The following is a 16,459-nucleotide window of genomic DNA, read 5'->3' on the forward strand; positions in this document are numbered from 1 at the left end:
GTTTTATTTATTTTGTTGTGTGTGTGTGTGTGTGTGTGTGTGTGTGTGTGTGTGTGTGGCTCATATGTTATCATGTACCCTGCATGTAGCCAAAGTTATAGAATCACAAGCAACTTCGTACGTAGTTTAGAAAAATTCATTTAAAAAGCCAATATGGTCGTACTCTATCGGTAATTATGTTTAGAAACCCCTAAGTCAGTGGTTCCCAACCTGGGGTCCGCGAAGATAAACATCTCATTAAACAAGTAAGTTTTTTAATACTGCTGTTTTTTATTCGATAGTGGAAAATGTGAAAACGAGTTCATTATTAGTTAATAAAAACATTTTGTTGGGTAGACGGAATCTTACAAAACATGGGATCCGTGGGGAATAATAATAATAACAGGGGTCGTAGGTGGTGAAAAGGTTGGGAACGACTCCCTAAGTCTGCCATCACTCACTTAAGAAACGAAGCTGACTGTCGAACACAATACTTCCAATACTAAATTGTAAAATTCGTGCCGTTCCTTATGATAATATGAATATCGAATCGTTGTGATTTTTCAACAATGTGCAGAATTATACTTGGCCAATAAACAGCCACATTGGTGAATTAAAAGATCCAGCAAAAATATTTTGATTAGAATTTCATGTAAATCAACAGTCTACATGAAATCTCGATTTATTAGTGAACTTATATAATAAAATAAATAAAAAATAATTCATGCAAAATTTTTGCAAGGCATAAATCAAACAAACGCCGAAACACAGGTAATTTAAAAATGAATTTATAGTGATGCAGTTCATATACCTTTTCAAGATTTTAATTTAAGCAAAACAAAAATCAATATATAAAAAATAATCAACATCATTATGTAATCTGTGTTTTCACGGCAAATTTCACAGACAACAATAAACTTAGAAAACCCGAGTGAAAGAGTTTGCTTGCTGTAATTTACTACACACTCGTAAAGATGTCTAAAAACGTGTACATAAACAGTGTTTTAACAGAAGAAATATTAAGATATTCGCCTGAGTATTACAGAAAACTACATATTAGAAATTCTAAGTACTTATGAACAAAAATAAAGAATATGTAATAATATGTCAACCGCACTATATTTGCCATATTCAGTGCCGACGAGGCCTTTCGCCTAATACCAGGGCTCATCAAGCCAGCTGGAATACGACAGGCACTATTTATATCATCAGTTTTCATGAACAACGAATGTTATGTTATGACTTTGATTAAGTAAATGATTCGTAATTATTATAAATGTAATTTTAAGTCATTTACAAAAAAATTCTGTAAGGGTAAATAACAAAATACTTTTTAACAACGATTATTTATCTATGATTATTATTTTATTTAAATTTATTTTCATTCAGGAGAACTGGTGAACCAACAGTACGAGTTACACAAAGCTTTTAATAGTTAACAACTTTGTATATCAATTCATCTTGGAGAATTTTTATGCGAATAACGGTAAGTCAATTATTTTACAAGTCGAAAAAATTAGTAATCTAGAGGCAAGCCCAACTATGACAGTAATTCTGAAATCATAAATACACGTATATACCCAGGATCAAAACTACCAATGAAAAAGTTCACACAGCTTTCCTATTTTGAAACGTCTATTATGTATCTCTTTATCATACCAACCACAAGTGAAAACCAGAGATTCTATGGCTTAATATTTGCTTATGACTATTCTTTGATAAATCAAATGTGGATCGAGATATCTCCTATTTTAGATGTACAACAGATTCACTACCATCAAGGCATTTATACATGACATCAGGTAAAAAAACAAACATTATAAAACAACTTATGATGATGTACACGCTTCCATTGCAACTCAAAACATTTATGTGGCATATATGGTCAAGTTGTATATGTACATTATATATATATATATATATTATATTTCTTCCAAGATATCGAATATATGTGATTTTTCTCAACATAGCCACAAATCTAAACTAGGATGAGAAAATCACAAGTATAGATTTTTGTGGAAAATATTTTTTCTAACGGAAAAATATACCAAGAAACAAAATTTTCCAATAGTTTCAATACATGTTGACACGCAAGTACTTATTCTTGTTTATACAAAATTAATGTTGATGTTTATTAGTTTAAAAGACTAAGAAAAAATAGTATTGCTATTTTAAAATTACAGATATTAGCAGACACGCCGCCCTACGGGCGGTTGTTTGTGCTAGTAATTACTAATCGTAGTATTCATACCTCATTCTAAAATAAGTAAACATTTTCTAAAAAAAGGATTTTTTTTCTGAGAAAAGTGTTCGGATTGCGCTCTTTGGTCATATGTAACTTATTGCATCAAAATGATTCAATGTACAAAGCTCAAAATTTTCTACTGATATAAACTGTAATGTTTTTATATATTAAACGTGGTACCGTTTACTGAAAAATAGTTTTTTAAGAACTCCACTTTCTCAATACTGCATTTAAAAATTACATCAATAAAGATATAATCAAACCCTCATGTACAGTCCGAATGAGAGTCGTGTTCTTGTTATGAGGAGAGTACTTTTATTTGAAATTGTGTTCTATTAAAAAGAAATGGTTGTTGCATATACCACAGTTATCTAATTGTCTGTATTTTGAATACCCAAAGTGTGAAATTTTTCTTGGATTTATTTTGTTTGTGGTGCCATTCAATAGATGGCGAAGGAGTTTTGGTTACAGACATAGATACTGATATACACGCTACATCCACAACAGTAACAAGAAGAAAATAGTTTACATGAAAATCCACGTAGAGGTATAACAAATTAATGGGGAATTGTAATTAACAATGTAGTGTGTAGAAAGGCTATACAATAAGCAAACCGCCATTCAGAACCACAAGTGATTTAATACACGTACATGTCCTGAGACAGAAACCACTATCATTGAATATACAATTAAAGGGCGAAAAATTAATTTCTACAATCGTTATAAACTATGAAGAACACGCAAAGAAACTGCCCACCTACCTATATTTGGATGATTAAGCTTGCGACAAATTCGTGCTTCTCTTTCTAACTTCTGGAAATCTGAAACAAAATGCAAGGTCTTCATCAGCTTATGGGCACATTATAGTAATAATATAATAGTAATAATTCAATAAAAACAAAAATCAAAGCCAAACAACAATAATGGTCTACTGGAGAAATGAAATCAGTTCAAAAATTACATTCATGCAACAATTTCAGTTTCTTCATAGATAGCAAACATAGATGATTTTTCTCAAATAGCCACAATCCTACTCAACAGGATCACAGAACTAGACCCATATCCTGGAGCTTGTTGGTAACATCTGAACATTATACATTACGTTCACTACATTTACAAGAACGGAACCTTTCACACATCAAACGAAGTGTTACGTACTCCTTTAAGTCTAGCTCTCCAAACTTTGAAGTCACTAACACAACATTTTCTCCAATTCAATTATTCAGGAATTGGTAAATAAAATAACACAGTCTCGATTAACATAACAACTGAGGCAAATTAAATGAAACTGCATTAAAATATTAACAACTGACCTAATATATATATATATTATATGCTCATGTGTAAAACATGGTGAATTACATCACAAAACACATATCAAGTGAAGTTCTCTACCAAGCGAACGTTTCCATGTTTTGTATTGAAACTAACGTATAGCCTTTCAAAAATGATGGGGCAAGTACTACCACCCCCACTCCATAGTATACCCTAACCTCACATTTCATAGCTAACTGAAATAAATAAATTCTTCTAAATCAAACTTGACCAACAAAGAGGCAGAAAAGTGCAGTCGAGGCAGTCAGACGTCGGTAAATTCCTTTGTGAGTCAATCAAATTAAGATCATTCATGAAATGAGTTCGTGGTGTATTCATAGAATAATTATTGGTAAAAATCAGTTAGATTAACAACTTCTAATATATAGAAAAGCCAGTGCGCTTTGGTAACACAACGTTCCAACAATGGCCTTTATGTCATGTTGCTAGTTTTTGTTGTTGTTAGTCGTTGTCCTGAAAACATGAAATGTATAGATAACAAAACTGGAAAAATATTTGTTGATTTCTTAACTTAGAGTCTCCGTTGATTAAAGAGGTTTGTTTTTGTTTGCTTCTTTTATATTAAAAATGTTGGCGATATCACAGAAAAAGCTTAATTCAGAAACTATTTATGTTTAAAATTGAATCCATTATTTACTTTCATGATAAATTTTATGCACTTGGCTTTAGGCTGGGTGATCCCACACTACGTCTTTACTTTAGGCTTATTATATCAACACTCACTACACATATAAGGTTTCGCGGCACACACACACACACCCTCACGGCCCCCTTGCATACACACCCTCATCACTAAAATCGTAATGAGAAGACAGTAATCGAACTATTCTATCTGGATAAATATATAATGGTTTTATGGCTCCTCCTATTTCGAGAAATCAACCGTGACGTGACAAAAAATGACTTTTATATAGGTTACATATACTACCATAAAGTTAAATCCTGTAATAAGCAAACGTTTACAAGGGTTTTTGTATTGAAAGATACTATCTATGAATTTAAGTTCTGTAGGTAGAAATTATCTTTACGAAATAAATCTAATAAAAATCATAATTAATTTTATAGTATATTGCTGGTGTTTTTAAGGTATTTTATCGCTGTGAAAATTTACAGACAGGCATAAATCCTAACAAACGATACTGTACATTAAACCATCTATAAAAAATATTAATTCATAGTTCACCAAAATATATTGTAAATTACACCTAAACATCGTGAACATATATTTCCCAAATGTAATTATATATATTACAACAAAGTGAAAAACAAATCGCTTGTACATTAAAACAACCATGAATAATCTTTTTTCATTATTTTGAATCAATAGCTCCCAGGTGCTCATCGGTCACTCAGAGAGCTTATAAAATTGTAATTCGATACCCAGGACCACCGACAGTAATTTAAGACCCCCAGCATAATAGTCAATAATTCCCCTAGTACTGGACCGCTGTCAGTTATGACACTTTTATCTTATTAACAACTAGCTGGAATGCCGGTGCGTTGGGTGGGTGAAATAAAAACTTGTTTGTAATAAAGGATAGGAAATTGTGCTTGTATTTTTTTTTCTTAACATGATAAACATGAAAAGTGCAATAAAAATACATAAAGACATCAATACTGATTTTCAAGAATTCTATCAATATGAAATTAGATGGGGGATCCAACCCCCTTATGTCATCCTGTATCGCTGTGTCAAGTGGCGCTGATTTGGTAGTTTTTGTTTTTTTTAAATCAGATATAAAATTAGATGGTGGAGTCAACCCCCACCCCAAATTGATCTTCCTCGTGTCATCCTGTATCTATTTCGGTGCTGATTGATCAAGAAATGTGGAAACATACAAGGAACAGATACACACACATATTGACGTTTATTTATATAGAAGATGGGGGGTGTCCAACCTCCCAACCCCTTCATGACCTTCCTCATGTCATCCTATATCACTATGTCAAGTTTGGCGCTTATTGATCAAGAAATGTAAGAGAGTACAAAGAACAGACATGACATGAAATGACAGATATACGGCCATGTAATTTTCCCCAACACACACATTGCTTTATATAGCAGATAGCAGGGAAAATCGTAATTATTTCTTTTAACAAGTCGTAATTTAAATTAAAAACTTTTGTATTTTCATCCGCCCGAGCCCCTGGGCAGTTCTCCCTTTTGCACTACTTTTTTTCTTTTTCAATTTTACAGAGATATCGAGGCAACTCAAACACTCTCTTTGTTCATTAACTATGTGAAATTGATAATCTATGTGACTCTTAATGGCATCTTTTGCCGATATCATTTCATTAAAACCACTACAATTTCTTCAGAGAAAGTTTAAGGTTCAACGAATGAACAAATATTTTATTTCTAAATTAAGTTTACAGCACTTTGCCTACAGTTGTTGGACTCGGAAAAATCACTGGTACTGGAAGAAGGGAGAATATGCCCCCCCCCCCCCATTTACTCGTATAGGAGCCTGACCCCACAAAAAAAAAGTTTAAAAAAATTCGACCTTGACCTTGATCAGTGTATTTCTATATTTTCTGTATTTTTTTCCATACCATTACATATAATTGTTGAGATATCTACTTTGCTTTCTTTAATTTGGAGAACAGTTTCTTACTTCAGTGTATTGATTAATAAATAAAGGCAATACTTCTTATGACGCGAACATTTATTTCTGTGAAAAAAATAAAATAAAACTTTGAATAGTTTCAAACTTCACAAATCTCCGGGTTCTAAAAACGGACTAGTCTGGGAGTTTTAAAATATTTCTAAGATAATTATAACGAATCTTTTATTCTACATCTATAATGGTCGAAATATTAATAACCCTGCATTTTCGAACTATGAATATATTCTGTTTAAGTTGTGAAAGTTCTAATAAATACCCGGCTGATTTTCCCCCCAAGAATCTTGGTTTTGTTGGTTTGTAATTAAGCACAAAGCTACACAATGGGCTATCTGTCCACTGCCCACCACGGGTATCGAAACCCTGTTTCCAGCGTTCTGAGTCCACAGACATACTGCAGTGCCACTGGGGTGGGGGGTGGGGGCAATATCAGAATTTTTTATCAGAATGAGTGCAATTCAGGTAAACTTTTAATTTTATTGGTTTCTGGTTCATCCACACACATATATATTACATTCCTGCTCAAACAGTCTCGGGGTATATGTCATGCTGGTTTGGTCACAATACCCATTGTTTATTTGTTTGTAACAAACCACAAAGCTACACAAGGGGCTATCTGTGCTCTGCCCACTACGGGTAACGAAACCCGGTTGTTGCGTTGCGAGTCCGCAGACATACCGCTGTACCACTTGGTGGCGTTACAATAGATTTAATTGAAAATTTCTCTTTCAGACTCTCGTAAGTATATGCTGTGTTTCATACATTTAATGTCAAAAACAACATTTCTGAGCTAAGCCCTTCATCCGAATGTAGTCTGTACAGGAATCGTTAGAACTTTAAACAACTGTAGTTATATCAGATATCATGTTTTTGTCCTTCTCTTGTACGCATTCTGCCTTTCTCATAGCCACCAGTCACTTTGTGATTTTTTTCGATAAGAAAACATTCAACATTTTCCTTACAGGTCTTTTTCTTACTTCAATAAGTAGAAACACCCGATCAATAGTTAGTAAAACCTTCTACGCAATCACTCTGTAGAGTAAGTTTAATTTGTTCTGTTTCTTATGTCTCTAGTAAGTGGAATTTAACCTTCCCTCACATTAACAGAGGTCTGCTTTTTAGTCTCTGATTCATTCTATCCTACTTCTTGAAGTTTAACTTATCAGGCATAAAATGCTTCACAGAATTTACCCCCGTAACCATTGCATTTTCTTTACTAGAATCAAGCACGAGGAGGAAAGTTCGTATTGTGGAAATCCCAACAGTCTGCTTCATCTACATGTGTATCGAGCAATTCTCGGAAGATCTGTGCTTAAAAGCAATTTCCTACATTGGTATTGACGGCCTATTTTCTTTCACGTGCACAAGAAAAGTTAATTCTCGGTCTATACACTGACTCGTCTAATTACCATACTTTAAAGACTTTATTAATTGCTGAACGTACTTTAATCAGTTGCTTAACATCAAGACTAATAGAGCTTAGGAATTTTACTACACTCTTTAAGACTTTCATCATCTGCTCTAACAATTTTAGGTATTCGAGTTAGCTGCTTCATCTAGTGACGCTTGGTATTCTAAAAGGCGATAAATAATTTCCTCTTCACTTCCTCATCTTCCATAACAATGTAAAATACTTCCATTCTATTTCTTCAGTTCATTTACTTGAGTACTGGGTGTTTCATATAATGATAGTTATGAAAATAACCTTGTAGCAAACATATGCGAGCACGCACACGCAAACACATCGTTGAAATGACTATTATAATATCTACACTCTTTGTATAAAACAGGTTTCATAAAATTTTCTCTTCCGTTTACTATGTTGTCATAAATGTAACTTAGTACAAACGACGAATATAAATGACTGTTTTCATAACAATTATAAAGATTTTGTCGTTGTTTTATAACGTGTGATTAAAAATATAATAATAAAACTGCAAAGTTCAAACTTTTCTCTGTGGTAGATTCCAAGATTCCAATGATCGCGTAAACAGCCTCACAATTACCAAATCTCTTCTGAACCAAGCACCAACCATATATATATATATATATATATGTGTGTGTGTGTTTCCTGTGGTTTTCTCAAAATACTTAATGTGCTTTAACCACAATTGTATAACTTAGATATATTAGCAGTTTATTTGTTTTGAATTTCGTGCTAGAGGGAAGGCAACCCACCGGCAACTCTTGGGCTACTCTTTTACTAACAAATAGTGGAGTTGACCGTCACGTTATAACGCACCCACGGCTGAAAGGGCGAGCATGTTTGGTGGGATGGTGATTCGAACCCGCGACCCTCAGATTGCGAGATGAGCTCCCTAACCACCTGGCCATGGCAGGCCTACCAGTTTATTTCAAGAACGAACATAAACAACATTGTACAATTCCCTTGGATCGAAATTACCGGTAAAAGAAAAGACACGCACTGAAAACCACCCCACGTAAGTCGAACTCTCAAAATATCATAAAGGACTCAGTTTCACAGCTTCCTGTCTGATCTTAAGCTTCTATAGAAACAAAAATATTTTTTGATTTTGCAGTCGAAAAAGCCGTGTACTCAAACCAACGAATATAGATGAAAGTCTGTTAGAAGTCTGCATTTATATAGTTGGCTTCAGGGGGTTGGTGGGTCTAACTAAGTGCGTATGCGTCATTCGCATACAGGTCTACTGAATACTCTAGAAATTAACCGCAACTGAACAGCTTCTACTGTTTAACTATTTTCAATATCATATACGTGTTACTTCTAAGTACCCTAGAGATTTGGGTAATACCCATCAAGAACTACTAAACTCTCATGGTGATCACAAGTCGGAAAGTTGGAAAATTCGTCACAACAGACGTACAAATACGTGCTAATGTATATGTCACCGCTATAAAACAACCATAACCACCACCAGCTTCTAAAGTCAAATAAGATATTGTTTTTGCAAAACCGATAAAAAACATATTGAATTATACAATTTGCCCACAGTACATAAATCGACGTTTAAAGCTGACATTTGTACAAATATTTTTTTTTATTTATTGTCTTCGCCGTTAACACTGATTCATAATTCACCATTTCTACCCAAAACTTTTATTTTTCATATATATTTTCTTCGTTTTAAAAATGACGATAGACTGAAGCAAAATTTAATTATTGTTAAAAAAAACAACAGTATTGGAAATAATTAAAAAACAATAAACAAAAGGGGTTTAAAATGCAAATATAGAATTGCTCCCACTGTATAAAAATGAACTGCCCTAGAGTACAGTCACGTGATGATATTTTACACTGTGATTGGCTGACATCCAAACAATCCAACAGTGCCATCATCAACTAAATGACTATATAATTACAAGCAGTTACACTATTTCTAGCAGTTTATGGTGTATTCATTAATAGAACCCAGAACAGAAAATACTACATGACAAATGAGTAGAGATCAAAGTTTTGCCTGGTGAAAGATACTCCATGTAACATATGGCGGCAACCTTTCAAGTTTCAGCAGGAGATGTATGGCAACTGTAAAGAGGGTATTTGAAACTTGTACTGTTCATAATAGCAGCGGTTGAAGGAGAAAGCTCAAACTCTTCCAAAGTGATGTAAGTAACTCAAAGAATGCTCTTTACGTGATACACGATAACCCAGTAGCGATCTTGTCAATGCACTAGCTGTAAGTACATATGTGAAATTTACCTCCAGAACAGTGCATGAAGTGGTCTAAATGGCTGTGAAGCTTCTCGAAAACCAGTGCTTAAGAGAAATAACCAAACCTTGGGGCTGAGACAAGCATCAGGCTACAAACAATGGGATGAGCAAAGCTAGAAGAGTGGTTCTATTTACGGATGAATTCAAATTATTTCTTTCTTTTTTCAACAAAAGTTAACGATAGTTTGATTGATGGTAGGCAGTAAAAAAGCACACTTTTACGGTCAGCATACAATATCTACAATGAAGCATGCCAAAGGACCAATATAAGTGTGGGCTGCATCTCAGCCAATGGTGTTGGAAATGTATACAAAATAGATGGCACACTAATTGCTGACAGAAATATGCCCATTCTTATTCATCATATCATTTCCTTAGGAACAAGACCAGTTGGTCAGGATTCATCTTCCTGCAAGACAGTGACCCCAAACACGTGACAACTGTGATTAATAAATAACTGGAAGAAAGAAGATGTCCACAGAATACTCGCAATCATTTCTTGGCCCGTAAAAAGTCCCACTACTGTTAAGGCTGTATGGACTTATAAGAAAACTTGAATGAACTGTAGACAGTAATACAGATCATTGTAAACAATATTTCAATCACAAACTGATAAATTCATGATAGCATAAAACAAGATGTACTGCTCTCTTTACAAGAACTATAAAATACTAGTGAGCTGTATAACTTAGTACAGAAAACGCAAGAAAAGTAACTATGTATTGCATTAATGATAAGTTGATCATTTAGTTTGTTTGTTTTGTTTTTTGAATTTCGCGCAAAGCTACACGAGGGCTATCTGCGCTTGCCGTCCCTAATTTAGCAGTGTAAGACTAGAGGGAAGGCAGCTAGTCATCACCGCCCACCGCCAACTCTTGGGCTACTCTTTTACCAACGAATAGTGGGATTGATCGTCACATTATAACGCCCCCACGGCTGAAAGGGCGAGCATGTTTAGTGAGACGGAGATTCGAACCCGCGACCCTCAGATTGCGAGTCGAGTGCCCTAACCACCTGGCCATGCCGGGCCGGATCATTTAGTTACGATTACTCGTTGTTGTAACTCCTGTACGTGTATCATATGCCCGTTTCCAAACTTATTTCCAATAGTGTTTAATCCACCAAATGCGATGAACCACATTTTAACAATAAGATTTTTCAATGAGTTATTTAAGCAAACCTAAATATCAATTGGTTTAACAAACTTTGCTTAGTAATTTTTCTACGCCACGTAGTATAAATTACATTTAGAATGAATTAAATACACAAAATGACACAATTTGATTATTTTAGAACAGTATACTTAATATATTCTATAAAGCGATATGTGTCTTCTGCTCTTCATAACAATCTTACAACATCCTGACCTCCGATGAATATAAAACACTCATAGGTTCTTAGATATGGTCCAGATCTTTAAAAAACCTGGAAGTGCAAGTTATATAATATATTGGGGATTAGTTACACTAATATAAAGAAACTGGTCAGTAGGGGTGAATTACCAGAAAATTTGCATGCCAGAATGGCGCATACACACGCCATCACCATGAAGACAAGAAAATAAATGTCATGCGTTGCACGGGAACTTATGCTAGTAATAATTATAAATAAAGAACAGCTCAATCTCCTTATGAAACCTCTAAAACTCACAGGTTACTTTTCAAAGCCTAATAAGTATAGAAAAACTCGAACATATAAATTCATTATGTTAAGAATGCGTACAAAAAAGTCGTTGGGTTTTAAAGAACTGAGGATTTGCTAAGTACGTTCAATTAATCCAAGTAAATTATTTTTCTCACAAAATAGGTAGAGCTGAAAAAACAACAACTGTAGTTTATCTGGGTACTACAAGGCGTTCACAGCCTGGCTGTGAGCCAAAATCTCGTTCTTGTATAGATTTTAGCTATCCTTTGGGTAAATTTAAGGTTATGATACTTCTATTAAAACCAGTTTAAATAAGTTTTCTTAATGAAAGTACGATAGCAGTCACATGCTAAGTAAGACTTATTTTTTTGAGCGTATTCTGTTTGCCTGAATTTGTTGTTGTTACAACTGTATTAAATCAACTTTTTAACATAAATACTCCAGTATTATATCTGCAAGCTGTTTCGGTTCATTTGCTGGAACCTTTAGATGACATGATAGGTCAGGCCTTTTTGTCGCTAATGATTGGATGTTAGCCAATTTATTCATGTTACTATTTATCTCTTTCCTTAAGTTGTTTTTCACGTGCTTCAATTACTATTATTTTTTACTATTTACAAAAAGCTATAGCGATTGTATATTTATACATAATTTTTCGTTGATATTCGCTTTTCTGTATTCTTCACTTATACATCAGCATAATCAGTGTACCTGTCACAGCTTTACAAAACCAAGATGAACTAAAATTGGAGTTTGCCATGTTGCCAAAAGCCTGGAATGTCTTTCCAGCAAGGTCGGCAAAGCCATGTCTAGCAAAATACTTGAAAGAAAAAATAACGAAGCAAGCATGAGGGAATTTATAATGTTATCTCACAAAATATAACATCAAAGAAGTAATAGTATGGCTATGACCCTTCCGAAATCTGAACTTGACCAAGCTCGACAATACAAAACAACAAAAATAAATGTGACTTCTGTATGACCCAAGACCACAGAAGTTAAGATCATATTGGTTCTTATACATAACTACAATATTCAAAACAAATAATTTGCCTAAAATATTCCAATATAAAACAAAATAGTCAAATCTTTAAGTGATCTTTTTTTTTGGGGGGAGGCATCTTGGTTATTAGTTTCAGTTAGTACACAAAGCTTAACACATGAACAGATTTTCGAAAGAAACAGAAGAATCATTAGCTACATTAATTATTCGGTTAATTTTTACTTCCGATCTATGTAGTGTATTTGTTCTGATCATAATTAATTGGTTATGAAAGGTAACTTTGGCTTCTATCTCAAGGCGAGAATATATATGATCAAGTTAAAACAAACACTGTAATGGCATCAACGTACGTTACCACATATCAACTCACTAAGTTACAATCACACTTAATTACTTACGTGAATGGATTACTTGAATGAATAAACATTTTGAAACAGATAAACCAGCAAAGGGGCGGGGGGGATAAGAAAATAAATGAACAGAACCTTTTTAACATGCATTTCTCACACACAAGTTACAGCTTGGTTGAAGTTAAGAACAAAGCTACACAATGGGCTGTCTGTGCTTTGCCCATCACGGGTATCGAAATCCTGTTTCTATCGTTGTAAGTCCGCAGACATGCCACTGGGGGGAGGGGGGGCACAAATTAAAGTTGTTATCCTCACACTGAAACATATTATAAGTATACTCTTTTAAGTAATATAAAAGGTCGTCTGTGGGTAGTCAGAAACTGAAAGAACGAGCTACAAAATATTCGTATGCGTAAAAGGAACCATCGCAATGGTTAGTCGAAGTATTGCAATATCATTTTGTGTAACGCAGTTTGACATGAATTGCATGCGAACAAATAGTGAAGTCCAATCCGTTTCATGTATAAAACGCAATCAAGTAACAACTAAAAAACTATAAACACACACACACATACCAAAAATATTCTCTTCTGTGTTAATTTACGTGTTAGAAGGAACAGAACGATAAAAAAAGTACTGCAAAGGAGAATTAATACATGTGAAACAGCCTGCTTTAATTTATTTTCGTTGAATGTATTCGTTTTCCAAAGTGGCGAAGTTAATCTTGCCATTAACACTTAAAATTATGCAAGTTGGTTTATCAACATTTACTTAATAATAGTAGCTGTGAAAGTTCATACCCAACTCAAGCTAGACGTTATATTGTTGTTGTTTGTGGAATTCGTAAAGAGCTACCCCAGAGTTATCTACGCTAGCGTTCCCTAATTTTGGCTAGACGTTATATTGTTGTTGTTTGTGGAATTTCGTAAAGAGCTACTCCAGGGCTATCAACGCTAGCGGTCCTTAATTTTGCGGTGATAAACTAAAGGTTAGGTAGCTATTTAATACTACCCATCACCATCTCTTGGGCTACTCCTTATCAACGAATAGTTGGATTGGACCACCTCTACACCCTCACAATCCTGAAGTGCAGAGCGCAAACGACGAGAAATACGATACATTTGATTTCTGGAAAAATAACTAGATTTTTCAATGAACAATTTAATAATGAGCTATCAAACAATAACGCATACAGTGTATTCAAAGCGTTCTTCGAACAAAAGCCAAAAGTACAAAATCAATTTTCCCAATAGTAGTAACTTAGATTTTACTGACAGTACGTATCGTACGTCATCACCACCAGATTAAATTTCCTCGACACACGGATACTATTGGTAAATAACGAAATAAGAGACACGCACTGCGACTCACAATATAACGAAAACTTGGGAGGACAAGCGAAGGTTTTAAAGCTATGTTACTGAGTAAAAACTAAAATAAATTGAATTGCTTATATTTTAAAGTATTTTTAGCTAACAGAAGATATTGTATACTACATTTTGGGTACAATACCACGTATTGCTTCACTGCGGATGGAGTTTGTTTTTCCACCAAATTTGGTTAAGATCATATACATAGCTTCTGCAACTGAAAAATATTACATTTATTACCTACATCATGCATCTAAAACTGCGTAAATTATAATTTTCATCACACGATATGTAGATCTTCATCAGAAAGTCTGTAATTATATGCATTGCCACTTGACGAGACGTACAATGAACAAATGCTTTATTTCTAAATTAAGCTTACAGCACTTGCCTACAGTTGTTGGACTCGGAAAAATCACAGATATTGAAAGCAGGGAGGATATGACCCCCTCCAATTTCTCTAGGGCAGTAGTCTGATCCCTCCCCCCCCCAAAAAAAAAGTTGTAACAAATTATACCTTGAGCTTGATCCGTGTATTTCAATATTTTCTATATTTTTCCATACCATTACATATAATTGTTGAGATAATATCTACTTTGCTTTCTTTAATTTGGAAAACAGCTTCATATTTCAGTGTATTAAATAAAGTTACTTATTCATCAAACTTCTGAGTGTGTTAAAATTTCCTGCTTAGGGCAGAATGTGAATATAAAGCATGTTTGTACATGTTTTATATGCCCTATCTAGTTTCTGCCCCTGCGAGTGACATTGATACTACCCCAGAGATTTACCATCAGGCCAGTTTGAATAAGTTTAGATAAGCACGAGTGATAGGTTTGTATGTGTTGTGTAATGTATTTAGGTTTATTTTTTTTACCGTGAGTTTAGATTCTTAAAGAGGAAAATTAACAGTGATTACTAATAATTCATGCTTAAAGTTCAGTTTGCATCAGTTCCTGCGATGTTTTTAGTTGCTCCTTCTAATTCTTATTCATCCATTGTACCTGTTGGTAGTAGACACCTTGCGTCATAGGCTTGCATCCCCCTCCCCATTAATTTTTTTTGTTGTTAATACTTCTGTGGAGAACAGTCCAGTGTTTGCCAAGTTCTACCCACTGACTAACATAGCCAATAATGATGATGATAATATAATACACTCAGAAAAAGGCTTAAAAGGTACTCTAACGGAACAATGATGTTATACGACATACTAAAATATACTGCTGACTTTACTTAGTGTGGCGGATTATTAAGGTTCCATCTTTTTCTAATATGATACGCTGAATACAATAAGGTAGAAGACAAAAGATTCAAATCCCAAGTGTTTCTTGTTTGTTTTTGTTTTGTTTATCACGTCTAAAGTCATTCTATTATAAAGCTACAGAAATGATATAAAACAAAGGCGGTGGGTACACACACCCGAAAACTAAAAAATCTATAAAAAAAAACTTTTAATCAATATATTCGCGAATCCTCGAACATAGGTCTAGGTATTATAAACTAGTCAACAATGACTAAACATTAATCTTATACAAAGGCCAGTCTTTCTTAATCTTCGTAAATAGGGTAGGCTCACGAAATGTTGCACCATTTGTTTTAGGTCGTACGTATAGAAAGTGACACCTGGTCTTAAAATACTCCTCAGGTTTCACTCCTTATACAAGTATAATATTACAGCAGGAAAGGGGGGTATGAAAATTAATGTTATAGGTCCCTTGTGACACCCGGTTCCTGGACTATTAGTTGATCATTAAATCAATTTTAAGCTGATCTAGTGAACTTTCTCCGCACTGCTCCTTGCACCGTATATTTTGTCTATACGCTATGTCATCTTATAATGCCTTAGATGCTAAAAATAAGCCTGGGAGTAAATATGCTGAAAGTATAAGCGTAAATCTGGATAAATGTTTAATACGTATTTTATATAACAACTTATAGGCTATCATTCTAACATTGTATTGTAATGCTGTTCTTAACAACGCTAACTTCACTTTATAAACTTCACAGTCGGCTATTTCAAGTCCCACAAAATTGTTTTTTTATAACTAAGATCTGTCGGACAATATCAACAATACATTATGGTGCATGCGTAGGTCGTTTTTACGACAAAACACTAAGCTTCTTTAGCTCATTTTGGACTGTTTATAATTTCTTAGCTTGGAGTGAATCTTTTCATTTTCATATTTCAAAAACACAATAACAAGCTATCCAATGT

General features: G+C 34.1%; 1 protein-coding gene across 10 annotated transcripts in view; it reads right to left on the reverse strand.

Moving 5' to 3' along the window:
- The window catches only part of LOC106463959 (calcium/calmodulin-dependent protein kinase type II alpha chain), a 149,934-nt gene that overhangs the window by 121,216 nt on the left and 12,259 nt on the right, over positions 1-16,459 (reverse strand). For all 10 annotated transcript variants that reach the window (XM_013924050.2, XM_013924051.2, XM_022391600.1 and 7 more), the window contains exon 3: positions 2,986-3,045. In XM_013924050.2, the coding sequence (XP_013779504.1) occupies positions 2,986-3,045 (60 nt within the window). The remainder of the gene's footprint in view (positions 1-2,985; positions 3,046-16,459) is intronic.

Source organism: Limulus polyphemus, unplaced genomic scaffold (genome assembly GCF_000517525.1).
Source record: "Limulus polyphemus unplaced genomic scaffold, Limulus_polyphemus-2.1.2 Scaffold1530, whole genome shotgun sequence".
Taxonomy (NCBI): Eukaryota; Metazoa; Arthropoda; class Merostomata; order Xiphosura; family Limulidae; genus Limulus; species Limulus polyphemus.